At 47.4% G+C, this 27,896-nt stretch overlaps 2 protein-coding genes across 5 annotated transcripts; one reads left to right on the top strand and one right to left on the bottom strand.

Annotated features, from left to right (window-relative positions):
- Positions 1 to 14: 14 nt before the first annotated feature.
- On the bottom strand, positions 15 to 18,041 carry TBC1D13 (TBC1 domain family member 13). Of its 2 annotated transcripts, none has more exons than XM_057401471.1 (12): positions 18,013 to 18,041; positions 9,705 to 9,778; positions 9,085 to 9,125; positions 8,529 to 8,590; positions 8,144 to 8,243; positions 6,812 to 6,894; positions 6,503 to 6,662; positions 5,549 to 5,756; positions 4,934 to 5,097; positions 3,367 to 3,527; positions 3,085 to 3,142; positions 15 to 2,395 (listed from the first exon to the last, which is right to left on the bottom strand). In XM_057401471.1, exons 1-12 carry the CDS (start codon positions 18,024 to 18,026, stop codon positions 2,330 to 2,332), a joined length of 1,191 nt encoding a protein of 396 aa, XP_057257454.1. In that variant the 5' UTR covers positions 18,027 to 18,041; the 3' UTR covers positions 15 to 2,329. The 2 variants fall into 2 exon arrangements, with proteins under 2 accessions (XP_057257454.1, XP_057257455.1); XM_057401472.1 differs by lacking the exon at positions 18,013 to 18,041 and adding an exon at positions 9,905 to 9,928.
- On the top strand, positions 10,030 to 26,467 carry ZER1 (zyg-11 related cell cycle regulator). Of its 3 annotated transcripts, XM_057401470.1 has the most exons (17): positions 10,241 to 10,276; positions 13,483 to 13,562; positions 14,597 to 14,860; positions 15,693 to 15,843; positions 16,136 to 16,572; positions 18,099 to 18,275; positions 19,368 to 19,482; positions 19,940 to 20,086; positions 20,338 to 20,511; positions 21,207 to 21,422; positions 22,084 to 22,125; positions 22,454 to 22,573; positions 23,005 to 23,120; positions 23,248 to 23,436; positions 24,360 to 24,457; positions 24,841 to 24,943; positions 25,510 to 26,467. In XM_057401470.1, the coding sequence occupies exons 3-17, from the start codon at positions 14,703 to 14,705 to the stop codon at positions 25,565 to 25,567; spliced, it is 2,301 nt and encodes a 766-aa protein (XP_057257453.1). In that variant the 5' UTR covers positions 10,241 to 10,276; positions 13,483 to 13,562; positions 14,597 to 14,702; the 3' UTR covers positions 25,568 to 26,467. The 3 variants fall into 3 exon arrangements, with proteins under 3 accessions (XP_057257452.1, XP_057257453.1, XP_057257451.1); XM_057401469.1 differs by lacking the exon at positions 13,483 to 13,562 and having other exon boundaries at positions 10,030 to 10,276; XM_057401468.1 differs by lacking the exon at positions 10,241 to 10,276 and having other exon boundaries at positions 12,768 to 13,562.
- The last annotated feature ends 1,429 nt before the right edge of the window (positions 26,468 to 27,896 follow it).

Raw genomic sequence — 27,896 nt, 5'->3', positions numbered from 1 at the left:
GAAAACATCAGAAGTTCATCTCCCAGTAATGCTTTAATCCTGATTTGCCTGCAGCCTTCTCAGGTTATTTTAAGGAGACTTTTAGTTGTTCAGAGCAGGAACCCTCGAGGATCCTGTTAGTGAGAAAATACAGTGTAAGGGACCCCTGCACTTGCCAGGGGGGCCTGAAACAGACAGGCCAGGTATTTGGGGAGGTGAGAGCAGAGATTGTGTGTGCAAAAACACAATGTGAGAAACAGAATGGGAGAAAGCAACAGTGCATTTACAGCAGTTCTGAGGCAGAAGTGTTTGGAGGGGGTCAAATTTTGCCTAAGAGCTTGACCTTTTCATTCTACATTTGTGCCTGTCACCTAGCTCTTTGGCCACATGAGGTCTGCCTGCTGGCCCCTCTAGTGTGGGGTACCTATGAGCTGAGACCATGAGACCCCCTGGAATAGCTCAGCAATACAAGGCAGAAAGATCCATCCAGTGGTTAGAGCAGGCAGGATGCTTCATCACACAGCTGTGCTGGCCTATTGGTTCCATATTTCTTGAAGGAAAACTCTACCCTCTAGAAAGGAGTGCAGCAGAGAGGGATAGTGTTAGCCATAGGTATTAATTACAGATTGTTTTAAGTCTTCAGTTGCTTTTGCTCCACCACAGCAGCAACACTGGGCTGCCCCAGGGTTACTCTAGCATCTCCTCTAGAGGCAGAGCTTGCTTACAGATTGCCAGTAAGAACAGAGGTACATGCATCAACCTGTCCCCCAGCCTCCCCACACACCTTTGTGACAATTACAGGAGCCTGTAAAGAACTGGCCTTCAGTGAAGGAAATAACACCAGTATAAAAGCTGCAGGCTGACAGCATCCCTCCTGCTAAGGCAATTCTAGGCCATCAGCAGCTTAAGCAGATCTTGCAAAGACTGACCTTTAACAAATCAGTACCCATAAATACCAAAACCTGCAGTGTCAAACAGCTATGCAGAGGTGAGGCAGCACGGAACAGAAGGGGAAAGCACGCTGGATTAGTGTTCACTCAAGAGCTTCTGCTCCACCCAGGCACCCGGGTGCTGGCAGTTTCTCCCTCCAAGGATTAGAGTTTCTGATCAGCTCAACATTGCCACAGGTTAGCAGCTCTCTCCATGGTTTGTTTCAGTTGCTGTTCACCTGCTCCACCGTACTGGAAATGCAGTAGTTTCCTCTCTCAAGAGGGTCCAGTGTTCAGCTCAGGACTGTGACTCCACCAGGACTTAGTGTGATGCCTGTATGTCTACTGGATTACACCAGGAAAGCAATCTTACTTGTAGCTCAGACCTGTACCATGTCTCTTCCTGGCAAGATGTACTGTGAGACAGTATCAAGGTCCCTGTGACCAGAGCTTCTTGCAGGGTAATATTATGCAAGCCACTGAGGCAGAACAGCCCAGTGCCATGCCTGTATAAGCCTCTATATACATCTGTCTTCATTGCACATGTCTAGATGGCCGTTTCTTGTGTTTCAGAATCCGGATTGTAGCTGGATATGCTCCAGTTCAGAGCCAGGAAAGCAGCATGAGGCCTTCCTGCAGCAACACGCTCCTGCTCTAAGGCTGTGCATAATAAGGCTCGAGTTCAAACTGCACTTGACTCATCGATTAAAGCCACCACAGTCTGGCTGTCAAGGAGACTGTGTTGATAAGGCGATTCTGGATTCAGGCAGTTTCAGTGCACGAAGCCACCAGCTGTAATCATGTCCTCCCATCTTAGCTCATCAAGGTCCCTTTCCCAGGCAAAGGGGTCCAAACTGCAGGATGCCAGATGACAATCACCAAAACCCAATGTAATCTTCTTTATACACCCCAGGGATGGCCAAGCACAGACACGAGGGAGAAGAATCCAGGAGCTACTTGAATGGCAGGAGGTGTGACTTCATTGGAGTACATTCTATTCACAGGAGGAAGATCCTTCTATACTCACCCACCAAAATCCACTGGACCCTGCCTGTCCCTTCCCAATCAGGAGTTACTCCATGTGTCACTCCCGTGATACAGGAGTCCATCCCTTCAGGGATATGCAGACAGGTGGTTTCTTTCTCCTCAAACTTGAAAGTCATTAAAAAGATACAAAGAACTGCTTTTGGCAGCACAGAAAAAATATCTGGAGTGCAGGACCCAAGCAGATGGGGAAGCAATCAGTCCTTGACCTAATAAATAGAGTAGGAGGAAGTCTTCAAGATGGCCAGTAGCCCAAACATGAAACCTGAAGTCCTGCAGAGATCACAAGGAGCTTTAATGCTCCATGCTGCACGAGGGGCATCTCCTGGGATCTGCTGCCACACAGTTTCTATGACACCTTTTGTTAGGTTCATGGACTATTTGGAATCTTGAAGTTCTTTTGCCTTCTTCAAAATCAGATGAACATCAGAGATAGGATAATCCTGTGTCAAAGAAACAAAGTGATGTCAATGACTGCCCAGCATTTCTGGTTCACTTAAGTAGGACAAACCTTGGCAAGAGCATTCTGGGCCTATTATAACACATAATGCCATGTTGTTACTCCCTTAACAGCTAATAGTTCCCTGTTTTATAACTGATCAAGCCTCAATACCCTTCAAGGTTTTGTTTGTTTTCTTTTTAATTTGTCCTTTAATTTGGCCAGCAAACTGGCCTGCTACAAGGGCTATCTTCATGCCAGAAAGCCTTATCAAAGCCAGTATCTTGCACAGCCCAAAGCAGGAACTGGCAGAAACAAAGATCTCCTACTGTGCAGTGCAGGTGTTCTCGACCTTGGCCTCCCACAGATCTCAGAACTAAACAAAAGCCTCTGGCCAACAAATTTAGCACTGTCACATAGAATTTCACATCTTTGCTTCCATCTTTTGCAAACCAAAAGGAGCCTCTAATCTATGATAATTTCTCTGTAGGACAGAATGGATGCACAAGCAAAATCTTAGCACTTCCAGCAATGAGCACGCTGTGAGATTCCTCAAGATTTTTCTGCATGCAAACAGCAGAAATCCATATTCCTTTTCAGCCAGGCACATCCTCCCTCACACCATCATCCTCTCACAGGACTATTTTAAGACTCTTTACATTGACTCCTATGCCCACTGCATCCAATCCTTACCTGTAGCAGCCTCATGTTCAGAGTGAAGTCTCCTTCCAGCAACTGATCCCGGATTAGTCTGAAAGATGAAAATTATTCCAGCTACTTCTGACTCCACAAAGGAGCTTTATTGACAGGCCACACTGTGCCCTTATAGAGGCTTTCAGAAACACTTCTGCTACCATGATGAACAAGGACTATCACCTATTCACCGGATGCCTGAACATACAGCTACAGAAGACTCCTGGATCCACAGACTCAGGTAAAGGAAGGGAAGAGCAGGAATGCTACCGATGTACTTACGTCAACATGGCACAACAGACGAGCAGAAGAAAATCGAAGCGCTTGTCGTCAGCAAAGAGGGAGTCCCAGATGCGGATGACATCTGGCAGCAGGAACTCTTGGGACAAGAGCAGCGTCAGCCAGCGGAAGGCAAAGAACTGGGGTTTGATGTTCTGTTCTTGCTGTCAGACAGGCACCAGGCAAAGAATGAGTATGTGCTCCCTACAAGTAAGAGATGCACCCCATGTTTCCATCCCCATCTCCACCCTGGTATTGCTCTAAGCTGCCAACTCATCCTGCAACATCAGCAAACCCACTGCCTCCTTTGAAGGCTTTCACATTCAAGACAGAGAGAGGTTTTCAATGTAGCCATGCCCCATGTCTACAGCCAAGCCAGACAATGCTCCTCTGACCACAACTTGAAGCAGAGGAAGCTTTTCTTCCTAAAGGCACCAGTTGTGTTAGTTCCTTTAAACTTGCCAAGTAATTCCCATTTGAACAGCATTTTATCTGCAAAGCCACAACCCTCCCCCTCTAGCGGAGCACTGTTTTGTCAGGATTTCCTCTCCTTCCCAGGAGCCCTGTATTTAGCAGAAGTTCTACTATTCACAAAAAGAAACAAAGATGGAACAGAGTTCACACTGATGGTCACTAAAGCACAGCATAAAAACTTCCAGCCTGAAGCTTTCTTGTTTTCTGCTGTTAAATCCCAGGGACTGCAGGTTTAATCAAGATCAAATAAGTTCAGGATCCTGCTGATATTCTTAAACACCACCTGCTGCACAGCCAAGGCCAGCTCCTGACAGCCAAATAGAAGGAGTTTATATTTTCCCCACTGAATCAGTCAACACTGTGGATCATGTCACTGTGTTGACAAAGCATCTTTTGGACTGTAAAAGAAATACATCCTGGTTTTTCTACAGGCAAAAGAGATCAAAGCATGATCTAGTGAAGGATGGGGTAACAAGAACAGCTTTCCCTTCCAAATTCTCCTTGGGCTTTCACACCAAATGGACAATACGACCTGAACATGTTTTCAACAAAAGCTGCCTTCTACTTATCTCCCACTAAGGCACTAAGAGACCACTGGATGAAGGAGAAAGATAGAATTAGGTGGGTGAGAGGGTCCAGCTTGTTGCATTTCACTTCTGGAATGAGCTCCATGCAGTCTAAGTGCTATCAGGGCAGTGTGTGCATGGACTGAAGGCTAGTTTTTGTTTGAACTCTACCACAAAACTCATGCTTTGTCTATTAAGTAGAAGAGAGCAAAGACTCCAGCCAGGTGACCAGGGATCATGGCCAAGTCACTCTGGACTCACAGCTCTGCAACAACTATTGTTTGCATTCAGTGAGGCAAGGGAGGAAAGCCTGGCTGTGTCAGCTCGCTCTAGGCTTACTCCAAGGAGAGGTTGTTTTGGCTCACAGATAAGGGTCTCTATGCCTTATAGGCAAAGCCCTTCCCACACTCTCTCAGCCTTTCTATTCAAGCACAGTAACAGTTTAACACAACTGGTTGATATTTAAATGCACTACTGAGCTCCACTCCCCACATTCCAACCAAGACTCAGAGAAACACTTAGCTCCTCACAAGTTTCAAATACAGCTCCACATCTTTCTCCTTCAGGGTGGAGTAGACCTTCTCCATTTTGTAGGTAATACCACACTGAGAATCATCCAGGCTCTTAATGAAGTTGTCCCGAATTTCAGCCATTAGATTGGTAAAGCAGAAAAATGTGTCTGCTTCAGCATGTTCTGGAAAAAGAATTGATAAAACCCCCCATAGTATCACAGGGGAATAAAGCAAGCAGCACTGACAAAGGCACACAGAAATATTCTTGCTCCATAATCTGGTTGCTGTACTGGATTCAAGTAGCAGATCCCACAAGATCTTGGCTTACTTGGTTTGGGACAAGATACTTCTTTTTTTTCCCCAACTAGAAGTGTCTACAGAGCCACTGCAGATTCAGACCCTGTGTGTAACACAAGGTCTTCGTGACACTGGGTCACAAACCAGTTATCTATGCCCAAGAACATCATCTGCTCTCCCCAGCATGAGCCCATACCCTCAGAGCTCCTGTGAAGTGATGAGCAAAGTACTCCCATTCTATTCTTATCAGTTGTTTTAAGAGAGTCTCCTTCCCAAAGCAGTTCTTCATGTAGAGGGCACAGAGTAAAACAGCCCTTACTGAGCAAAGTCTCTCACCTTTCCATTCACTGTTAGGATCTGTAGCAAAGGTGTAGTAAAGAGGCCCCACAATTTCATTCATCCCTTGCACATATGCTATCCCAGGGTTCAGCTTGGCATAGATGAACAGGATTCGCTCCACCACTTCCCAGTGAGCTTCACAGCCGTTGGGCAGAACTTCATACTCACTCAGAGCATTAGGTGTTGTTTTAAGAGGGGAGCTCACCTGAAAGCAATACAAGACCAGGGCTGACTCAGCATAACCAGCTGGCACAGATAGCTTTGTACATGTGACAAGCTTGGCTTTTAATACACAGTGCCCCCCAAAAGATTAAGGCAGCTTATACCAAGCAGGGAGGTGTTCACATAAACCAAGACAAGCAACTTGGGAAGTACAAAAGCAGTGAAGTCCTAGTTCTGGGTACCCCTGAAGAACAAAGCAGTCTGTGCAGCAACAGAAAGCTCCCCTCAATCATTGCACCACCTGATCCCACGCAGCAAGAAGCCACAGCAGTTCCACTTCTTTGTTAGTAGAATGAGGAAAAGCATAGATCTGTTGTGGTAACAAGCCACATTCCCCAACAGCATGTGGCACTTGTGCTGTAAGGCTCAGGAAAGAGACAACGTGTATTTCAGCAGATTCAACTCAAATAAATTACCCCTCCAGTGTTTTGTTCCCATACAGAAAGGCACATGTCAAGCATAAAATACTCAAATTTTCCTGCAACTCTAACTTCCTACAGGAGTCAGGAAAAAATATCTTTAACATTAAATACACCTGTAATTCCTTAGTGTCAGGCACATCAACTGGTTCTACAAAGCTGTCCAGCCACCAGAACACACAGTGCCTGCTGAGGTACTGGCGTCATTCCACTGCACAAGCAGTGAGAAAAACATAAGAAAAGCCCAGGAAACAGCCTTCCCTTATCAGCTAAGCTGCCTCGCTCCCTGGCCAGCCTCCCCGCATCTCACATTTGTGACCCCGCTGCGGTTCCGTGCCACTGTCTGGGACTTGAGCGTTGTCTGCTCCACCCGCTTGCGCAGCGTCTCAAACTCATTCTGGGGGTCCAGGATTAAAAGGCAGGGGTAGTCTGTTGGGCGCTGGAAGAATGCCATGTCAGGGTACAGCCTCCTAGGATGGACACAGAAGGAAATCAGGCATAAGAAAAGGAAGTCTGAGCCCCATGGAGGCTGGGTTTAATATTAAACTTTGTTTCCAAAGGACAACGTGTTAACCGAAGCACTGGGGTTCAGAGACCTGAGTCACTGTTCCTCACACACCTGACATCTTTATCTATCTGGAGAAGCACTTCGTTATCCTTGAAGTAAGTATTCCATCGGCTGTCAGGATTTGGATTGAGGGGCTGAAGAAACAAACAACAGAGACAGAACAAGCACGTTTCACATGTACCCAAACCCTCAGTAAATACCCAGTGATTTAACATTCCTGCTGTCCCTCTGTCATCCAGTACCAGCACGCTCGTAGCACATCAGGTTTAATTTTTCACTAGCTGCGTTTAATGTTCTTCACACAGTCTGCAGGGAATGATTAGAGCTTGTGAAACAAGCAAGCATGCAGGCTCACTTACAGAGGCAGAAGCCGACATTTCCAATCCCTTTTCACCAGTCTCTTAATGACTTTGTTCCAAAATCAGACTCCCTGTCCCATGTCAACAAGATTCCTGATTGCAGGAGATGGTCTTTGTAGTTAGGCTAAGAGTTACCCAGCCATTTCTTGGCCATTGGGGTTAGTAGTTGCAAATATTCCTCTACCTCAGTTCCAAGAAGGCTGATTAAACATCACCATCATGGCCAGCGAAAAGGAAATACATACTACTATGAACAACCTTCCCTGTACCTGACCAGTTTTGCAACACAAGAAGCACAGGTAACAACTAACCAAGAAGATTCAAAGATCGCTGTAACCTGCCAGAGTTTTATAGACATTAGTTTTACAGCACCAAGGCCTCCAGAGATCACAGCCACACAGATGACTGCATGCTAGCAGAGAAGTTAATGTTCAAGACTGGTCATGGAAGCACTTGTATCATTTTACAGTCTTTTCTGATCAGTTACCTCATTCCCTCCCCCATCACATACACTCTTCAGAGTTCTCAGAGAAGGAAAAGGCCAAGGGATGCAGGAGATGGTTCACTAAAAAGCCAGGCAGCAAAACTAGAAGTGAGTGAGTTTCCTGCCTTCCATGCCACAGCCCAACTTACCTCTCCTGTCACTTCTATATCCTCTGTTCAGATTACCCTGCTCTGAGGCCACCATGGACCCAACTTTCCAGGAGAGTGTTTCTTTGCCACAGGTACCTCTTGTGAGCCTCTCCCTAGGAGACCCTAGAGCAGCTATCCCCAGAGGAGGCTAGAAGGCACATGCATAGCTGAAAACAGCTCTCTTCAGAACTATTGGTGCTTTGCCAGTAATTCACACAGAAAGCTACTAAGACACAAGTGCCAGGCTTGTACTTAGGAACAGTCTCTCCTGTTTTTAGCAAGGCAAACCAGTTGAGAACAGAGCCAAAACCAGCCCAGGGGTCCAGAATCCAGAACAACTGTTAATAACACTGAGTAGCTTTCTGCAGCACAAAGACTTAACAACACTTACATGATCTTCTAAGGTCACATCTTCCCTTGAAACACCCAGGTTGGCTTTCGCAATCCCAGGCTGGATAATCATTTCCTTGAGGAACTGGGAATACAGATCCCTTTAGGAGGAAAAGAGGAAGTTGCAATGAAGCAGAAGATTACGTCAGTGAAGCAGCAAACTGAGGTCGAACAGATCTCTCTGTGCCACTCTGCTCAGCCAGAGGGCATTTGATTTTCTCTTCGGTTGAGTTTAGCTGAAGAGGTCAATCCGCCCATCAGTCTACAGAACAGTACATTCCACACAAGAACAATTCTTTCTGTGAAGGTACTTAATTATTTAAGGAACTATTCTCCTTCTCTGCAGATATCTTTAGAAACAAAGGGGCAAGCAGCAACGTTCTCACCTCTGTTTCTTCAGCAAAGAGCTCCATAAGGCTTTCTCTAAAGGGAGGTAGTTCAGGAGTATCTGTACAGAAGACAGAGAGACACAGAAATAAGTGTTTGGAGGGTGAGCTGTTATACCTGAAAGATGAGCAAAGCAAACACAGAGGCTACAACCGGCTCTTTGAAAACATTGTCAGCTTTCTCCAGAAAGCCCAATACTTTGCCAAGAAACAGCCAAGGATATTTCAGGGACTGGTTTTCAACACAGACCCATCTGCAGGGCTGATCAATAGCTAACCTGACCAAATGCACCCCTAGCTTAATACTGAGAGCTGTTCTCATGCAAAAGAGCCGACAGCCACTTTCTATCCTCCAAAGCAATGGCAGCCCCGTGTCAGTAAATGCTGCTGTGAGTGTGTGCCAGTGCTGAGCTCCGCAAATTACTCTTGATTTTGAGTGGTTTTTCAGCTCTAGATTGCTTTGATCATAACCGCAAGCGCCAACAAAACACTACGTGTCCCTCAGCAACGCAAAGCCCCCCTCACAAGACACAGAAGCACCCCAAGCAAAACCCACCTTCCAGCACAGGCAGCGCAGCCCACCATCAAAGGGGATCCCTGTGGAACATCAGGCAAAGAAACAGCTCCGTTAAGCCCGGTCTCCTGGCGGCGGTTCGCTAATGCCACCACACAAACAGGCGAGGCAGCACTTTCCCTTCCCGGGGGGCAAGAAGTTCCCACAGGGCCGCGATGGGGCTTTACACGGTGCCACAATGCCGGGGCCTCCCACGGGGCTGGGAGGGTTCCTGCGGGTGTTGGGAGCAGAAAGACGGGGACGCGCAGGTGATGGCCAGAAGCGATGAAAGCCACAAGTACCTCACGAAAGGGTAGGAAGGGTTTGCCTGGAAGCCTGTGGCTGTGTTCAGAGGCCGGGTGGGGACCGCTGCGGCCTGACTGGAGCTTGGGCTTGAAAACACACCCGTGAGCCGCGGTTTGCAACCCCCGCCGCTTCACAGCGGCAATGGCAGCGGGTTCACTCGCCGTAGCTGAGGGGACCATCACCCGCCACATCCTTCGGGGCCTGACAACGCGTTCTGAGCCCCGCGAGGACGGCCCCAGCCCCGGGCCACCACCGGAGGGCCCCTCCCCAAGGCTCAGGCCGTGCCCTCACCCTCCTGCCCCGGCCGGGCCGCTCACCGCTGAAGCACAGGTCGCGGAGCTTGGCCAGCGCCACCGTGGGTTCGCCCAGCACCTCCTGGAAGTCCGCGATCCTGAGGGAAGCGGAGCCGCGGCCGCTATAACGCGTGTTACAGACACCCCCCACACACACCGGCACCCACCGACCCCACAGCACCCTCCCGCCGCAGCCCCGCCACGGGCAGAGCCCCGGCACCCACCTGCTCCGGTGCAACCGTGACATGGCGGCCGATGTCACCGCAGTGCGTGCCGCTGCCGTGACGTCCTCACCGTCGCGCCCCGTGAGGTCACGGTGCGTGAGGGAGAACCGGGGCTGCCCGCGCACCGGCGGGCACGGCCCGAGCGTTCCGGGCTGGCCGCGGTTTCCGGGAGGGGAAAGCGGCGGCGCTTCCGGTACGGGAGGTCCCGGCTGGCGGAAGTGACGCCGGGGTTTGTTGACAGCGGAGGCCGCGGCGGGGGGAGTGGGCCCCAGGAGGACGCGGACACCCCCGTGCCCGCCCCGGGGAGCGGCGCCGGGACGAGCCGCGGCTCCCGCCGCCCATCGGCCGCGCCGGGCGGGGGCCTGGCGCCAGGTGAGTGCCGGCGTCCCCCTCCCCAGCCTGACCCGCGGGGCTCGCCCTGCCCGGGGACACCGGGCCTGCACGGCGAGGCAGCGCCGCCCCACGCGGAACCGCCGCCCCCGGCAGCGCCGGCCGGTGCTCCCCTGGAGAGGCTCTCGACCTCTCCTCGGGACTGTGGGGGCAGCCGGGGCCTGGGCCGCGGCAGCCCGTCCGGGACGAGCCCCGGCGCTGCTGGGAGAGGTGACCTCCGGGTGCTCGGGAAGGGAAGGAAGGGAAGGTCGCCCCACGGAGCGGGGCCGGCGCCCCGAATCGGGGAGCGAGGGAGGTTTGGGCTGGCGACCTGGCCGCAGGCTAGTCAAGGGGCTCATAGGGCTGTCAGAGCCCATTGCACCCAGGGAGTGGGAACCCCAGGGGCTCCCCCGGGGTGTCCTCCTGGGCAGGTGACCTTTTGGAAAGAGAACCCTTGCTATGATTCAGTGAGCCGAAGGAGCATCTTTACTGCAGGCAGGTACAAAGATCAACATGTTTCTCAGCTAGCGTGGTTTGTCTCATTTACAGTGTCAGTCTTGCCAGGCTGACAGGTTTGAGAATTGCAGGTTTGGCTGGGCCATGGAATAGTTCAGCCTACTCCTGCTTCAGTTTCGCTGCTGTAAGAAAGGGATGGTATTTCCCCACACAAACTGTGGTGACCCATCAATTAATGAAATCTCAGTGATTTACAGCTGCGAGACGCCAGCTAAAATGACGGTGCAGTTTTCCTTCAAGGTGTAACCTGTGCCAAATTCTGCATTTACATTGTATTTGGTATTCTAAAGTCATTGCAATCACTTCCCATCAGTGCATATTGTTTGCCCTCTCCTTGGACAAATCCCTGATGCTGGAAAAGTCGCTTTGCAATCATTTTTGTAGCAGCAGCACAAACGTTATGTTGTTGGCGTGCAGCCATGGTGAGTCAGGCTTGGCTTGGGCAACTGCCTGGAGAGAGACTGGGAGAGAAGATAAGTCTGGAGTCCAAGGCAGAGGATATTGGCATGGGCAGCCCCAGGAGTGCCAGGAGCAGTCCCAAGGCTCTTGTGCCAGCACCGCCTAAAGTGCCGTAACAATGAGGATGGAGCATACACATAAGCAATATTTGCCAGATTTGCTGGCTGGGCCTGGAAGGTTGGTGGTGGAAGAGAGTGAAGCTGCATGTGCTGCAGCTTCCTTTGGGTCTGTAAACAATGGGAGGGTGCTGATGCTCTGCAGCGAGGGCTCGTTGTGTCTATATGCCTTTATATCTCCTGCATCTCCAGTGGGCTCTGTTCCTTCATGTGTGAAGATGGAAGCAAATCTATTGGAAAAATAAATTGGAAAAATTCTTGGCAGCCGTAGTTCTGGTCACTTTTTGATTCTTATACTTGAATTTTCAGCGTCTTTCACATGCAGTAGAAAGCTCATTGCTCATCATTGAAAGTGCTGGTGACAGTGCGCTGGGCTGGCAGTGTGCTGATCTGTTGCCTGGGGAAAGCTGCCCAAGAATAACAATTAAGTAAACGTTAATTAGTCAGCAGCTCTAGTTCATTTGCTTTTATCAACAAGCTAGGCTTATAACTATAGACACTATTGATCAGGGCAGCTATGGACACTTACTTCCATCTCCCTCTGCCCATGTGTCATGTCTTGAGTCTGACTGAGGAGGGAGAGGCTGGCTTGTACTGTGCCCCATACAAAAGGTCACAGCAGGAGCTCTGGGTGGTGCTCAGATGTCCATAAGAAATCACGAGGATGAATGCATTTCTTTGGTGTTATTTTACTGGGATGCTTTAACCACTTTTCTTTATATCCACCTTCCACATGGGATTTTGTTGGTGGGTCACATGGAGCTCAGAAGTTAAAGGGCAGCTGATTTCTCCAGGGCTGGGATCAACCAGCTACATTGTGCTGGTCTCAGCAGAGGGGGAATAGAGGATTGTCAGAGCCACAGGAAGGCAATCCTTGCCCTTTAGTGCTCAAAGCTGCTTGGACAAGTCCCAAGCACTGGCTGTTTCCAGCTGCACGTGATAATAGATTGTCAATGGGAATCTGTTTTCGAGTTCTCTGGCCATCGGTAGTAAACAGTGGAAGAACAGTGGCTGCAGGGACCTCCTGTCTGATGGCACAAGGGGAACTGGTAGGGATAGCAGAACATGTTTCCCGAGTGGTTCAGATCTTCCTGTTGATCTTGCCTTTCTGGAAAGATTCTCTGAAGCAAGCTCCAGGCAAAATCTGCAAGGGACTCGTTCTGGAGGTGAAGCAGATTCATCTCCAACACAGACACAGCACAGAACACAGGACAAGTTCCTCCCACCTGCATTCCCATAGCCAGGACCTCACAGCCCATGAGACAATGCTCTGCACCCAGTGGCCCATTTCATCCTTGACTTCTCCCTGAATTAACTACAAAGGAGAGGGTGCTGGATTAGGGATTTCCTTCTTTTTCAAAGGTGAAGACGAAAGGCTTTACTCATTTGTTTTGTTCCAAATGCATCTCAAAAGGTCTCCAAGCTATTAAGGCACCCTCAAGAAGTCACAGTTTTACATTATGGTGACCCCAGCTCAGGACTCTGACCCAGCAGAGCAGGATACACCCTTCAAACTGTCTATAATCAGGATGTTAAGTACAGGTTTTGTGGTTGCTGGTTTCAGGGTTTTTTGCCCAGCATCTGCTTTTGCTTTTCCCTCTTAAGTCAAAACAAGAAGAGAACCTAAGATCCACACTGGAAAGGCTGTTGTAAGCTGTAGGTCAGAACAAGTGGTTCAGAAGTAGTTTGGGATTGGAACATGAACCTGCCAGTTGCAGCAAATAGACTTCCCAAAAATGCTTACAGGAAAGAGAAACTATAGATCAAATTCAGGTAAAGCCAAAAGGTAATTCAAGTTCAGCACCAGGCTTCTCTCTGTGCTGGGTTAATTCCTTGGCCAGATCTTTGTCCCTGACATTGAAGCACGCCCTCAGAAAAAGAATGAATGAAACTGAGTAGGAAGAAAGAAAAGAGCTTTGATTTCTAACTTGTGCTGCCTCCATGTTTGCATGGAAATCCATTCTGCAGGGAGGGATCAGAAGGCTGGGAGCCCGGGCTGCCAGGCAGGCTCAGTCACAGCTGTGTTCTTATCACCCAGAGAGACCATTTGGTGCCTGAATTCCAAAGATTACCTCATCCACAGCCTTGACTGATCCTTTTTTCAGGTGTCATCGCCAGGCAGAGCTGAACAGAGCATCTGAAAGTGAGGAGGGAAGGTGCCTGATCCACCCCGGGTGCCTCTGGGGATATGGGCTAAGGTGAGAAAAGGGAATTAAACTCTTCTGTCTTGTACTGATACTGCAGGAATGAAGGAGAGAGCAAACAAGTGCAGGGACATAACAATTGATAAGCCACAGGTTTTACATTAAAAATAAACATTTCAACACAGTTGTTGCATGTCCATGGAAATATACGGAAGAAGTCCATCAGGGTTGTTTCTAATGTGATTTGACTCTTTGGTCTTCAGTCGCTTCTGCTAAACACCTCCAAGGCTCCAGCAAGCCCTTCTTCAGTGCCAGTGAGTGAGGCTTCTTATTTCAAATAAGAAGAGAGACAGGAATAGCTTCCCCCAGTTGTTTCCTTACCCATCCTTCTTCATCCTGTACTAAAAATGAAGGGCAAAAGTGTCTTTTCCAGGTTAGTCACTCATACTTTTTTGTGACAGATTTGGAACAGTTTGAGTGAGCGTGTCCCAGTTTGCTGGATGTAGATGTCCAACATATGAATAAACCTGGCTTTACATTACAAAGAGAAGCCAAACCAGTCTGTATGTTTTCCTTTGGCTTCTAATCCATTTCACAGTCTAGTTTAAGGACTTGCATGAAGCTTCTGGCTTGAGAGAAACACTCAGCTTGAACATGAAATTTGCCTTGAAATGGTGGCAAACAATTGCAGGCCCAAGATATGAGGCCATACTTCTATTTGCATCATCCCAACAGTAGATTTTCTTCTGGTTTATCCAGCTCATTCAGAAGGAAACCAAGCAGTGTGGTTTCTTCCACTTCCCTTTCAGAGGGCCTTGTCTGCCAGATAACTCCTGCAATAAGAAAACATTTTCTTGCTGTGTAGCCTCATTTCCAAACATGGTTTGTGTTAACTCATTCCCACAGTGTCCCCTGGGGTGGGGATACCAAGGAATTAAGGGCATACTGCCAGAGAGGCCAAAAGGCAGTAGGTTCTTTTGAGGTCAGCAAGTGATGGCCTGTAAATACAATGATCTGGTACAACAGCTTTGCAGGACACCTGCCGATGTGCCTTTCTCAATGCATCTTTTTCTCCCCTCTGTTCATAGTTGTCCTGATGTCCCTGTAAATTCATCCTGGAGCTTCATTTGAGGAAAGGATTTCCTGACTCAAAAGCTTCCTTCTGCTCTTCCCCTTCCCATAACTTCCCTCAAGATGGCATCCGATAGCCCTGAGTCACTGATGGCCCTGTGCACTGATTACTGCCTTCGCAACTTGGAGGGGACTCTCTGCTACCTGCTGGACAACGAAACTCTCCGGCTCCATCCTGACATTTTCTTGCCAAGCGAGATTTGTGACAAGCTTGTCAATGAGTACGTTTCAGGCCCGTGGAGAAGCTGGTCTGGGAAGGAGCCCAAAGGGAAGGGGGGATGTCATTCTCTGAAAAGAATGATGGGAAAGGATTACAAAATGGGGAAGAATTCATAGGGCTGGGGTGGTTTCCAATTGATGCTCATATTGGAAATAAGGAGCTGCATTAATTTGAGGAGGAAGTGTCCCCAAGGGTTATTGTACTGCTGTATATCATTCTAGTTCCTGTGGCAGTCACCATTTCCACATAAGTAAACCCAGAGTGAAACAGTTCCTGCTCCTTCCAAGAACATCAGTAAGTAACAAAGGAGCCTTCTCATTTCCCACCACTGAAGCATTACAGCTCTCTCAAATCAAAGAAATAAGAGTGCAAAGTGCTAACAGATGTTAAATTTTAAGGCTGCTGCTCCCACAGCTTTACAAAGCAACCTGTTTCCAGGGATTCGTGTAATTTGGCTGTCACAGTCTCTCCTGGCTGAACTCCTGTCCTCAAAGTCTGGCAGAGAACTTTGGCCATCTAATGTTCCAAATAATGAAAAAATACCAAATTACTATCATTAAACAGCTATGGGGGAAAAACCCTGGAGTCTGGGCTTGCCAGAATCCAATCTGATCACTCACACATTTGAGCATGCCTGAGATTTTCCTAAGGATCATTAGTTCTGTGCAAGAAGAAGTAACAGGCCAGCTCCCATTGCCCCAAAGGTTGAAGATCAGGAGGGAACTCTGCATGTGCTTATGCACTTGCTCATATTTTCTTGTAACCAGGGAAGGTGCTAGAGCTGAGGCTGACCCTTTGTGTCATGCTGTGCTAACGCCATTGCCCAAATACAGGTACGTGGAGCTCGTGAAGACAGACAGCATCTTTGAACCCCATGAGAGCTTCTTCACCCTGTTCTCAGATCCCCGGAGCACCAGGCTAGCTCGGATCCACTTGCGGGAACAGATTGTGCAGGACCAGGACCTGGAGGCCATCAGGAAGCAGGTATTGCACTGACAGTCTCCAGCTGCCACTTTGCATGGCAGCATTGCTGCAAGGGCACCAGCTAGAATACCAGGCACGCAGAAATGCTCAAGACTGCATCCTTCACCGTCCAAATCTTACTTGGGAAACTTTCAGCTTCTCCCTTCTCATCTCCCAGAATCACTGTATGGGATGGGGTAGGAATACTAGTCAAATTTGGAAATATATGGTCTCAGTCTCTCCCCGTGGGAGGTGATGTAGCAAACTATTTCTACCTGTGAAATAGTTCTAACTTTGATTTCCCATCTTCCAGGATCTTGTTGAGCTTTACCTGACTAACTGTGAGAAGCTGACAGCCAAGAGCCTACAAACCTTGGTGAGCTTCAGCCACACACTTATCTCCCTTAGCCTCTTTGGCTGCTGTAATATCTTCTATGAGGAGGAGAACCCTGGAGGCTGTGAAGATGACTGTTTGGTGAACCCAACTCGCCAGGTCTTGGTGAAGGACTTTACTTTTGAAGGCTTCAGCCGCTTGCGCTTCCTGAACCTGGGCCGCTTGATCGAGGGGGTAAATGTGGAGACGTTGCTTCGGCCTTTGGCCTCCCTTGCAGCTCTTGATCTCTCTGGGATCCAGCTGAACGATGTGGGATTTCTGACCCAGTGGAAGGACAGTCTGGTTTCCTTAGTGCTTTACAACATGGACCTTTCAGAGGAGCACATCCAAGTGATCGCACAGCTTCGCAAGCTCAGGTCAGCACATCCATTCTTCCTTGTTTATCCTTTTCCCACTGATAGGGAAAGCTCATTTAGGTGCTAACAATTTAGAGAGCCACCCACTGCTGGTTTCAAGTTATAAACCCCCATCTGGCCAGGCTTGCTCAGTGGCTCACTACATATATCTGACATGTCTAAAGCCAGCCTGCATTTTGCTTGCAAAAGGTTGTCACTTAGCAGAAACTCCCTCTTAGAAAACCAAAAACCAACACAAACCCCTCAAAAAAAACCTTACACAGCAAAGAAAGAATAAACTAAACCAACCACCTCCCAGTCAAATAAAAACCAACAGCTGAATACCTGAGAGATGGCAAAGAAAATGACTGCTGATGTGTAGATAAACTACTGTAGCAATAATCACACTGGGAAACTCAGTCCTCCAAACCACTTGTCAAACAGGAACGTCCAAAATTTAAGGCTAACTCTGAGGTAAACCTAGGAAAAACTCTGAGCTCAGACTGCTCACTGTGTCATGTGGAAGCACACTGCGTGGATGGTGCAACCAGGGAACAAGCCGTGTAAATAAATAGGCACTCTTGACCCCACGGTGTTGGCAGTGAAAAGACTTCCTGAAACAGAGCCGAGACAATTGCTGTTCAATTGCACAGTGGTGTTAAGAGAGGGAGCCAGGACTTTCCAAGCCAAGGAGAAGGGTCATAGTATTCACGTGAAGGATCCTCTGCAGTGGCTTTAGTATCGTCTCTACTGAGTGCAGACACTAGGGGGTACCACGTTAACACATGACCTGGACTCTCAGGGAGCCTCCTGGATAACATTATAAACCCAAGAACTTTCACTCCCAGTGACTTGCAATGAAACTTACTTTATAACAAGTAGAAAAGAGTTTTGTGAGTGGGATGTTGGCTCCTGTCTTATAAAAAAGTCTTCTCCCAAGGGGCTTAGGTAGTGATTGGCAGGCAAGAGCAGCCCCTGTCCTGTAAGTGACCCCACGGGCATAGGATGGCTGGTCAGTATGTCCCACCACTCCACATAGCATCAGGGTTTCCCAAAAGCTTAAGCATTTAAATAACTGAATGAGGGTAGTGTAATAGCCTGGGGTGATAAAAATACAAGACTGGGGAAGCAGACAGAAACTGTGCGACAATTTGTGGGATGAGGCAACGTGTTTGGGGATGCAAAGATCCTCTGGTGCATTATAGTCACCAGGCAGAAATGCTCAGGTGGCTGCTGTGATGGAGTTTGGGAAAGGCAGCTCCTGAGCCTGGAGCAATTTCCTTTGTGATGTGTGGCCAGATAATTCATTGTGCTCTATTCTGAGTAGACCTCTACCAGATATCTGTGTGCTTCAGTTAGACATAGGGCTAGATCCTGTTGCCAGATCCCACACAGCCACATTCCTGTATCCTGTGAAGGAAATTATGGTAATAAAAGATAAATAAAAAATATAATACTCACACTTGGCTTGTCATCTTCCTCTGGCAGAGAGGCAGAAGCCACAGCCAATGCTTTCCGGGCTCTGAGATGCTCTCTGTCATTTGCAGGCACTTGGATATCTCCCGAGACCATCTGTCCAGTTACTACAAATTCAAGCTGACCCGGCGGGTTCTAAACCTGTTTGTGGAAAACTTGGTAAACCTCACATCGCTCGATATCTCAGGGCACACCATGCTGGAGAACTGCACTATCCCAAGCATGGAGGAGAAGATGGGCCAGACAAGGTAAAGAAACAGCAATTACTGAGGTCTGCTTGGGTAGATAGATCAGTCAAAGACAAATTGAATTAAGAACAGTTCCCTCTAGGTTTCCAGATTCTGGAGGTCTAGTTAATACTAAAATACAGGATATAACTCTTGCTAGATTCCCCATAAGAGTAAAGGGTGGTATGGGAAGCAGCTGTGATTCCTGTATGTGACACACGTAAAGACTTTAAGAGTAATAAAGAATTCATCCTGTCTTCCTGCCATGCATATCTGAAGAAGTGTTTCAGTTCTTTGCCACACACATTTTCCAGGGACCTCTTGCAGTATTTTATACTTTTCCTGAAAGTAACCCAAAACCCTTTGTACACATTTTCCACACAAAACATTCTTACCCTCGCTTGAAATTCCGACTTTTATGAGACAAAACAATTCTACACTGAGTTGTTACATCAGTGTTCATAGGAGGGCCGAGTGTTTTAGGAGCTCAGAATCTAAAGGTATATTTTCAGATTTGACCTGGGTACTGAGCAGATCAACTTTTGAGAATCCTGGTGCACCTCAGTAGAGGCATACCCAGAGGTCTGGTCTTCCAGATCAGCCAAGAACTCTGCCTGCCTATTCCCCAAGCACTTACTGAACAAAAGCAAATGAGTGGGACAGTACTGGCTCCTTTCCACTAAAGCTGGTGAAGAAATACTGGCTCTTGGTCAGTAAGGAACATGGTCCCTTCCAACCCAAACCAGTCTGTGATTGTATGACATGCAATCCAGTTTGTAAATACCTTGGATTAGCGAAATCCACAGCCCTTTTCCAAGAGGAAATGTTCATCCCAGCTAGTGAATTTCCAGGACAATTTCTACCCAGGAAAGCTGCATTCTGTCTGCATGAATTCTTACTGCTGTTTCTGTTCAACACATTTAGCCCTTCACTCAGTCATCTGGAATGAATGTCTAGTGTTAAGTTTAGGAGCAGCTGGCTTGTGTAGCTATTATCACTCTGGTTATGAAGCAGTACAGTCAGAGTGAGTGCAAAGCAGATAGGTGTTTCTATGGCAGGAGAAACCTGAAGAAACATGGTACCAACATGAGTGATCTCTATTTTTTCTGTCAGTATTGAGCCAGCAAAGAGCAGCATCGCTCCCTTCCGGGGTCTGAAACGACCGCTCCAGTTCTTGGGCCTTTTTGAAACATCTCTCTGTCGCCTGACGCATATTCCAGCCTACAAGGTAATGAGGCCACAAGAATACTGGCAGTAGGAGCTTGGTAGAAGTTGAAAGAACATAAAAATGGAGCTCTTCAGGTCTCGTGTGACAGCCGAGCTCTGATCTTTCAGTAAGTCCTTAATAAAGCAAGACCTGTGCCCCATATGGTTTTTACAAGGGTTAGAAAACATGTCTCTTAAAGAAGAGCATGGAAGAATCATCCTGCCTGAAAAACCAGGATGTTTGTGGCTACAGTAAAAGAATTTAAGACAATAGGAGTCTTACTTGTGAATATCATCTTCCTGCTCCAAAGGTCCCATTTCTTTTTCGCCTGGGCTGAGAAGTGATTCAACCTCTTTGCTCCCATCCTGGGCCCAGTCCCGTCAGCAGGGCAGAGGAAAATTGTACCCTTCGACCTTTCAGAGTTCCCTTCTCATGTTTGTTTTACTCCTTTATAAATGATGCTTCTTGTTCCTCCCAGGTGAGTGGAGACAAGAACGAAGAGCAAGTCCTGAATGCAATTGAGGCTTACACTGAACACCGGCCAGAAATCACATCCCGGGCCATCAACCTCCTTTTTGACATAGCACGTATTGAACGCTGCAGCCAACTGCTGCGAGCCCTTCAGGTAAGCCCCATGCTAGCATTTACCTCACCATAACAAGGGAAGTTTTGCAACCCCAGTCTTTTCTTGACCCTGAGACACCATATCAGGCCATTCTGGAGAAACTTCCAGTCATGCAGTGAAACTGGGTACCTTCAATTCACAAGCATGTTCCTGCAATGCCTGGGCCACACATTCCTTGCAGGCTTGTAACAGTCACTCCAAGACTCAGCAGCAAGGCAGTGGCACTGAAGCTTCGTGTTGCTTCTCTGCAGCTGGTGATCACAGCCCTCAAGTGCCACAAGGATGACAAGAACATCCAGGTGACAGGCAGCGCAGCACTGTTCTACTTGACCAACTCAGAGTATCGCATGGAGCAGAGTGTAAAGCTGCGGCGCCAGGTCATCCAGGTGGTGCTGAATGGCATGGAGTCCTACCAGGAAGTCACAGTAAGAGCAGTGCAGTCTCCTTCAGATCCCATAATCCCCTTTTCTGTATTAGGATCTGGGATTATTTTCTGGCATTAGCATCTGGGTCTTCTAAGCCTCCAGGATATGAATCAAGGCAGACACCAGAGAAGCTACTGCCCAGATCTGCTGCTTGCCTTCACTGAATGATGGGCATTACAGGCAGGATGCTCCTTATCATAGATTCGTAGAATGCTTTGGATTGGAAGTGACCTTAAAGATCATCTAGTTCCAACCCCCTTGCCATGTGATCTTCTCCAGAACAAGGGGAAGAAAGTGATGATAGCAAGTGTCCTTCTTATCTGATGATAGAGGTGTTTAAAGGGTGTATAGGACGCACAGCATAGACATCCATAACTGACTGCGGGGTGAAAAGGTTGCAGGCATTGGGGTTGTTGAGCCAACAGAAAGAAACATTATCCCAGTACACTGTATCAGAAGCTGGCTGACATTATAATGCCACTGGGCTGCAGAATGGGGACTGCTGCATAGAGAGCTCACAGGCAGCAAGGAACTGGCTTGAAAGTGATGGGCACTGGGTGATTGTATGGCCCTATGAGACTAGGTTGTAGTAAAGCAAGAAGATGGCTTCAGTTCCAAGGAGCAAAGAAACATGAGGTGATGGGGTCCGTGTTTTCATAGCCACTTGGCCCAGCATTTGCTTCCTTCTGACCCAGGTACAGCGGAACTGCTGCCTGACACTGTGCAACTTCAGCATTCCCGAGGAACTGGAGTTCCAGTATCGCCGGGTCAACGAGCTGCTGCTGAACATCCTCAACCAGAGCCGGCAGGATGAGTCCATCCAGCGCATCGCTGTGCACCTCTGTAATGCTCTGGTCTGCCAGGTGGACAATGATCATAAAGAAGCTGTGGGCAAGATGGGGTTTGTCATGGTTGGTATGGTCCCATGGTGTCTACTTATCCTTAACCCAGGCTACCACAATTCCCTTGCAGCAGTCCACCAAATGCATGAGCCAGTGATCCAGCCTTGCAGTATCACAGGAGGAAATTAGTGTCCTACCAATGATAACCTTTCCTGACCTATCCCTACTTGCCTACCAGCACTGGATGTGATCCACTCAGAGACAGGCAACCTATGAGAGCAGGAAGCAGTATAACCTTAGACCTGACCTCTTTATCATATCATTTCCAGAATGAAAATGATCCCTTCTGACTAGCTCCTTCTGCATCTCCCCGAGTTTGCATCAGCTTCCCAGCTCGTGTCAACCCATCTCCCTCACACCTTTTCAAAGAGCTGCAGAGGCCACTGCTTTGCTGCAGTTATACCACATTCCAGACTTTGTAATACAGATCAAAACTAACTTGACTGCAAATTCAACAGCTCAGGGACTATGACACAGTTCAGCTCTGTAAATGCCTGTAACATTGAACATAACCCTGTCCCACCTGTTTAAAGAAAGAGATACCAAGTAGGTTTTCTACAAAGGATCAAAATTGCACATGCCTGCAGCCAGCCCTGCAGTACTACAGCAGTTAATTTTAGCTGCGTGGTTCTGGAACTGTTTCTCACTCTTCCCCTTCCTCTGCCCACAGACAATGCTGAAGTTGATTCAGAAGAAGTTGGCTGATAAAACGGTGAGTGTTTCCCAAAAAACATATCCATAGAGTATTTTCTCTCCAGTCTGACTTGAGCATGGAGATCAGCCCAAAGCTTCACTAACAAATGCAAGACATCTCAATTGATGCTGCAGAATTTCCTGTCCCAGAGTGAGGGCAGGAGAATGTGACAAGGAGACAAGAAATATTAAAAATCCACTTGCTGATAAGTTGAAAGTGAATAACAAGGTTTTCTTACCTTTGGAGTCATCTAGGGTGAGACCAGAGAGGAAACAAGAGGAGTTGGTTTGCACTGGGCACCCACATCAGCAAAGCTGTTTCAGTTCCTTTCTCTTCTGCTTTGTAGTGTGATCAGGTGATGGAGTTCTCTTGGAGTGCCCTCTGGAACATCACTGATGAGACCCCTGATAACTGCGAGATGTTCCTTAACTACAGTGGCATGAAACTGTTCTTAGAGTGCTTGAAAGTGAGTACATCTGGTTCCTTCCAGAGGAATGCTGACATCAGCAGTAGAGATGCAGGTGCCTGGGCAGGATCCCTGGCTATGCTAATCTATAAGCAGTACTTCCTGTATTGCACAGACAGAAAAGAAAAAGCTTGCATATTTTCTTCTTCTCACATCTATCCATCCAACCATAAGAAGAACAGAGAAACTTACACCCATCTTCGTCTTTCCTCATCTTGTGTGCAGTCCCCCTTAAGTAGAGCAGCATTGAATCTCATTTCACATGTATCTGTAACACTAGAGATCCATTTGGGCATCTGCTAAGAGCCATTGCTGACTCCCTAAACGTACTCAGTCCTTTCTAGATGTACTGTACAATCTTTCTCGCAGGTTGCATGTTCTCAGCACCGCTATAACTCCACTTTGTATAATCCTGTTCTTTGCTTGCCTAGGAGTTCCCTGAGAAGCAGGAGCTGCATCGAAACATGTTGGGCCTCCTGGGCAATGTAGCAGAGGTGAAGGAGCTCCGCCCACAGCTCATGACCTCCCAGTTCATCAGTGTGTTCAGGTGAGTGCCTGGCTAATGAACTGCTGGGCTGGAGGAGAGTGAATGCTCTGGAGCTCTTCTCCTGGGTCACCTGGAGACTTTTAAACATGGTGTGTCAGCCTCTGAGTAATCTCTTCTTCCTTGGCAGTAACTTGCTGGAAAGCAAAGCAGATGGGATTGAGGTATCCTATAATGCCTGTGGTGTGCTCTCCCATATCATGTTTGATGGTCCAGAGGCTTGGGGTATATGTGAGCCCCACCGAGAGGAAGTTGTAAAGAGGATGTGGGCAGCAATCCAAAGCTGGGATATCAACTCCAGGAGAAATATCAATTACAGGTGAGGAATAGCAAAGTTTGGCCTGCTCCCCTAGGAGCCAGGGTTGTCACAGGAAGCAAACACCAACAGAGAGGAGGGAAGAGGTGCAACCCAGCAAGGAGGCTCTGTTTAGAATAAAGGAAAAAGATCCTCAGGGACAATACTCTGTCGTGAGGGTTTTACACCTTCCTTTGAAATGTGTTACACAGGCTGCTGAAATTAAGACACCTGCCCTGGCACTTCCTATGAGAGAAGTGTGGGAGCCCAAAAGAGTTTCTCCTGTGTGTTTCTGGTGAAATTACATAGCCCAGGAAACATGATCTGTTTGTCTGGGACTGCTTAACCATTTTCCTGCTAGACTTGTCATTTTGCCTACTTAAGTCTGTTTGCTTCTGAAAATCACATGGATTGCTGTTAGCTTTCACTCTTCTCTGGGAGACACAGTTCCCAGAAATCCCTTCAAGGGTTAATACAACTGGTGGAGTCCTCCAAAGTCCTTCCTATAAGAGGGTATCAGGTATACTCTGTATTCCCTTTAATGCCTGGCAGGAATCCAGAACAAATGGCATTCCAGTGCCTGCTCTACAGTATCAACACATTATTGTGGTCAGAAAAACCACAGCAGCTATTGTATGCAAGCAGCCCCTCTACAGATCATTGCTGCTGGGCTTCAGCTGTTGTGGGGAAGTAACTCACAGAGGATAGAAATCACATCTTGCATTCATTGCAGCTATTTATCCAGGCAGCATGTTTATGCTAAAGCAGTAGGGGCTGTATTGCCATGCGACACAGACCTCATCTTCAATGCCAGAATCTTTGACATGCCAGTGGATTTACTGTTATGGTATCTGTGAACACCCAAGTTTGTGCTGCTTGAAGTAGTAGAAGTGCTGAAAGAAGCTGCTCTTGGTATTTCTAACAGCTTCTGCAATATTTCTGTGCAGGTCTTTTGAACCAATCCTTCGACTTCTTCCACAAGGGATCTCCCCAGTCAGCCAGCACTGGGCTACCTGGGCACTGTATAACCTGGTCTCTGTCTACCGTAAGTTCCCTTTTTGAAATCACATCCACTTCACTGGAAGAGCTGAGGGTGTGGTTCTGAGCTTGTTAGAAATGGTCTTCCCACTTCAGTGATGGCAGTAGAGAAAACGGTCTTTGAATGATGCAGGAATGTCCAAGCAGCACAAAGCCAAATAAGAAACAATGAGACTTAGTGTGTAGGAAATTCCTTCGATGTTTTGATCCTTCTGGCCATGCTTTTACATTCTCAGCCATTTTATGGCTGTGGTTTTACACCTCTAGCAGGCTAGCTCCATAATAAAGTTTTATACGTTTTTGGGCCACAGGTTTCCCCTTTCCCTTCTGCCACCCTTTTACCACTTTTGTGAAGGTTCACAATGACCTGTTTTATTCTTTTCTCTGCAGCTGACAAGTACTGCCCACTGCTGGTCAAAGAAGGTGGGATCCCTCTTCTGAAGGACATGATTAAAATGGCCTCAGCACGGCAAGAGACCAAGGAAATGGCCCGGTAGGAAACCAGTGTGCTACCATCAGACATTAGCTTTAGCTAGGTTTTTTTCTTCCACATCAAGTAAGGCTACCAAAGAATGGCCTATATTGATGTGTGTGAGGGGCAAGAAGTGAACACAGGAGAAGAGTAGGGGAAAGAGGATGAAAACAGAAGACTAGAGAGGTGTTTGTAGGTGGGACACACAGGTTGTATCAGGCAAATTTGTTACAGAAGTGGCTTGTCAGACAGTGGAGCCCCACAGCTAATTGCATCTCTTACACCAATGGTCTCCAGCCGTTGCTACTCACCATACTTGTGTGGGCTCCCTGTATCCAGAATCATGCATGGATCTGGCCACTGAACTTCCAAGGGGAGGAACTGGGAGCTCTGAGCTGCATTTGTGGAGTACACTGGGTTTGACACAGATGTTGATTGATGTGTAGCTCAGAAGAGCCTGCCTGCTGCAAATCATACACATTACACAGAGATGGAGTTGTGGGACAGCAGTATAAGAACTGTCCCACAACTGTCATGCAGTAAGCTTTAAACTAAACCCTCTCTCCCTGTCCTTGTTTTATCCATAGGAAAGTTATAGAGCACTGCAGTAACTTTAAGGAGGAGAACATGGACACTTCCAGATAGAGGCAGTCCTCTAACGCCTCATGCCAGCACTGTATCCAGCTTCTCTCTAATTCACTGTATATAGGGAGGACTCTTTCTTACCAACACGCCTGTTGGAAGGAAACTTTATGTGTGTGTGTGAGACCCTCAGTAGATGAAGGTGAACAGGGGAGGCGGGGAGGGACTTTTTGCACAACAAAATGCTTTCCTTAAATTAGTGGACTTTTTTTGTTATGAAGTTTCAGGTTGAAGTTCTGTGTGTATGATTTCTGTATAAAAAGAAAAAAAAAAAAAAAGCAAAGACAACTACACTATGTATCTTTTAACCTTTTTATTTTAGACCACACAGAGCCTCAAATGACCATGAGCTTGAAGACCTACTTGTGTGATCACTAGTGTGACGTTTTTATTTCCCACTTTTTAGAAAATTCCCTTTTGCTGTATTGCATGAGGTCCTGTAATGTCTGCAAGAACACCAGTCCCTAATTGGCATTGGCTGCTCAGTGGGGCTGCAGGCAGCAATGAGTTACTTATTTGGTTAGAGATGTTGGGGGGGACAATACCCGAGAATTATAGCAAAAGAACAGACCTTTTTAGTGTTAATTGTAAAGGGAGGAAATGAAGAAGATCTTCCAAGTTAATTCACTCCCTTAAGGGTTTTTATAGAAGACTCACATTAATGGAAGCATTGCTAACTGTATGTGGGTCATTTGGAAGTAAGACATTCCCATTAAAGTCAAGAGGCCTGGTTTGTCCCCTCTGGCAGTGCAGTGGGATCTGCCAGCCCAGCTAGCCTCAAGACCAGGAATGACCGGTAAAACCATTTAGACATTCTTGGCTACACAGAGCTTTTCTCTCTAAGGGAGCCTGTGCAACAAGGAACAAGATTTGTTCACAAAGGGCTACACATCTTCATTCAGGTCCTTCACCACCTTTTCACTTGTGTTCTGTTTTATGGGGAAGGGCTACAAATGCCAGAGACAGTATTTCCGCTTTGCATGATAAGATCTACTAGGCCCTAGTCCAGAGTGGTATGAACCACTTGTGCAGGTCCTAGTAAAGTACTGGAGCTGCTCTGCTCTCCCTCAGTCTGCATCAGTGTGAGTGGAGATTATTGGAGATTACCTTATAGGAAGCTTACTGCAGCACAGAGGATGCAACTGGAGATGCCAAACAACCCTCCAGAGACTGGAGAGTCTCCAGGCACCCTAAGGAGAACAGTCCCATGAAATAGCACCTCTTGTTGCACCACAACATATTTCCCCTCTTCTGGGAAGCAGAAGGCTCTATCCTTACCTGACTCTTATCACTTACCAGTGCAATCCTGCTCGCATCAGCAGCATTACTCCAACTGATACAGTGTAGGTGAGAGGAGAGTCCTGGTGAGGTGGTCTTCACCCGGCAGGCTCTGGATCTCTAAAGGCTCAAGATACCACAGGCTGAGGCTTGTCTTGCAGCTGGGCACTCAACAACACACTCAACAAAGGGCAGTCCTTTGACTAGAGCCCTCTGCTTGCCACAGTTCTCTCATGAATCTTCCCGTAGGAAGGATTCAGGAAAGAGTCCATGTCTGGCAGCAGTAAGAGGAGGCCACAGCCACACGTGTTCAGACATTTCAGGCCTCAGCACAGTAACCTTCGCTGCTCTCTTCCCTTGTATACATTGCTCTCAGATTTGACTCGCTGCTATGAGGTTCTTCTAATGCTCAGAGTTAATGTTGTCATTGCTGAGCACAATATAGACAGATCCTAGATACACAAACTGACACTTTAAATGACACAACACAGCTGCCCTGGACAGGTTTACTTTTTCTGCCAATATGGTGTTATTCAATGTCTTTTTAACCATACGTCATTTGTTTTGGTATTGTGAGATCTGTACTTTTTTCTTTTAAGTATTTTTCAAACTTATATATATTTTTGTGTCACTTTGGAATTGTTTTCATATGGTTTGCAAAACTTGACAAATTATACTTTGTTTTTTTGCAGTTGTTTGAATGAAATGTATTTTCCTCTCTGTCATACCTGCTCCCCAAGGATTTGTGTCCCTATGAGCTTTGAGACAGGGAAGCTTATTTCAAGGTCTGTTTTCTGTGTAACATTTGCTAATCTTCCTTCTAGATGCAAACCTAAGAGGGGAGTCAGGCTTTGCTCATTTAATTCTCCATTTAGTGCTGCTGACCTTCTGAAGTTGCTTCATGTGACAGTGCCACCCACTAAGGCTTCCTCCTTTCTAATGCCCATATAGTGAAAGCTCCTGCCATTAAAGTCTTGAATCACTTGACAAGACCCGTGGAGATTAATGGAGTCAGGTCAGGCTGACAGAAAAGCTTAGCTTTCTGAAATCTGCC

This window comes from Pezoporus wallicus, unplaced genomic scaffold, assembly GCF_028554395.1.
Source record: "Pezoporus wallicus isolate ANWC-B61680 ecotype Strahan unplaced genomic scaffold, APGP_CSIRO_Pwel_v1 contig_8013, whole genome shotgun sequence".
NCBI lineage: Eukaryota > Metazoa > Chordata > Aves > Psittaciformes > Psittacidae > Pezoporus > Pezoporus wallicus.
This window is presented reverse-complemented; position numbering and strand designations above follow the sequence as displayed.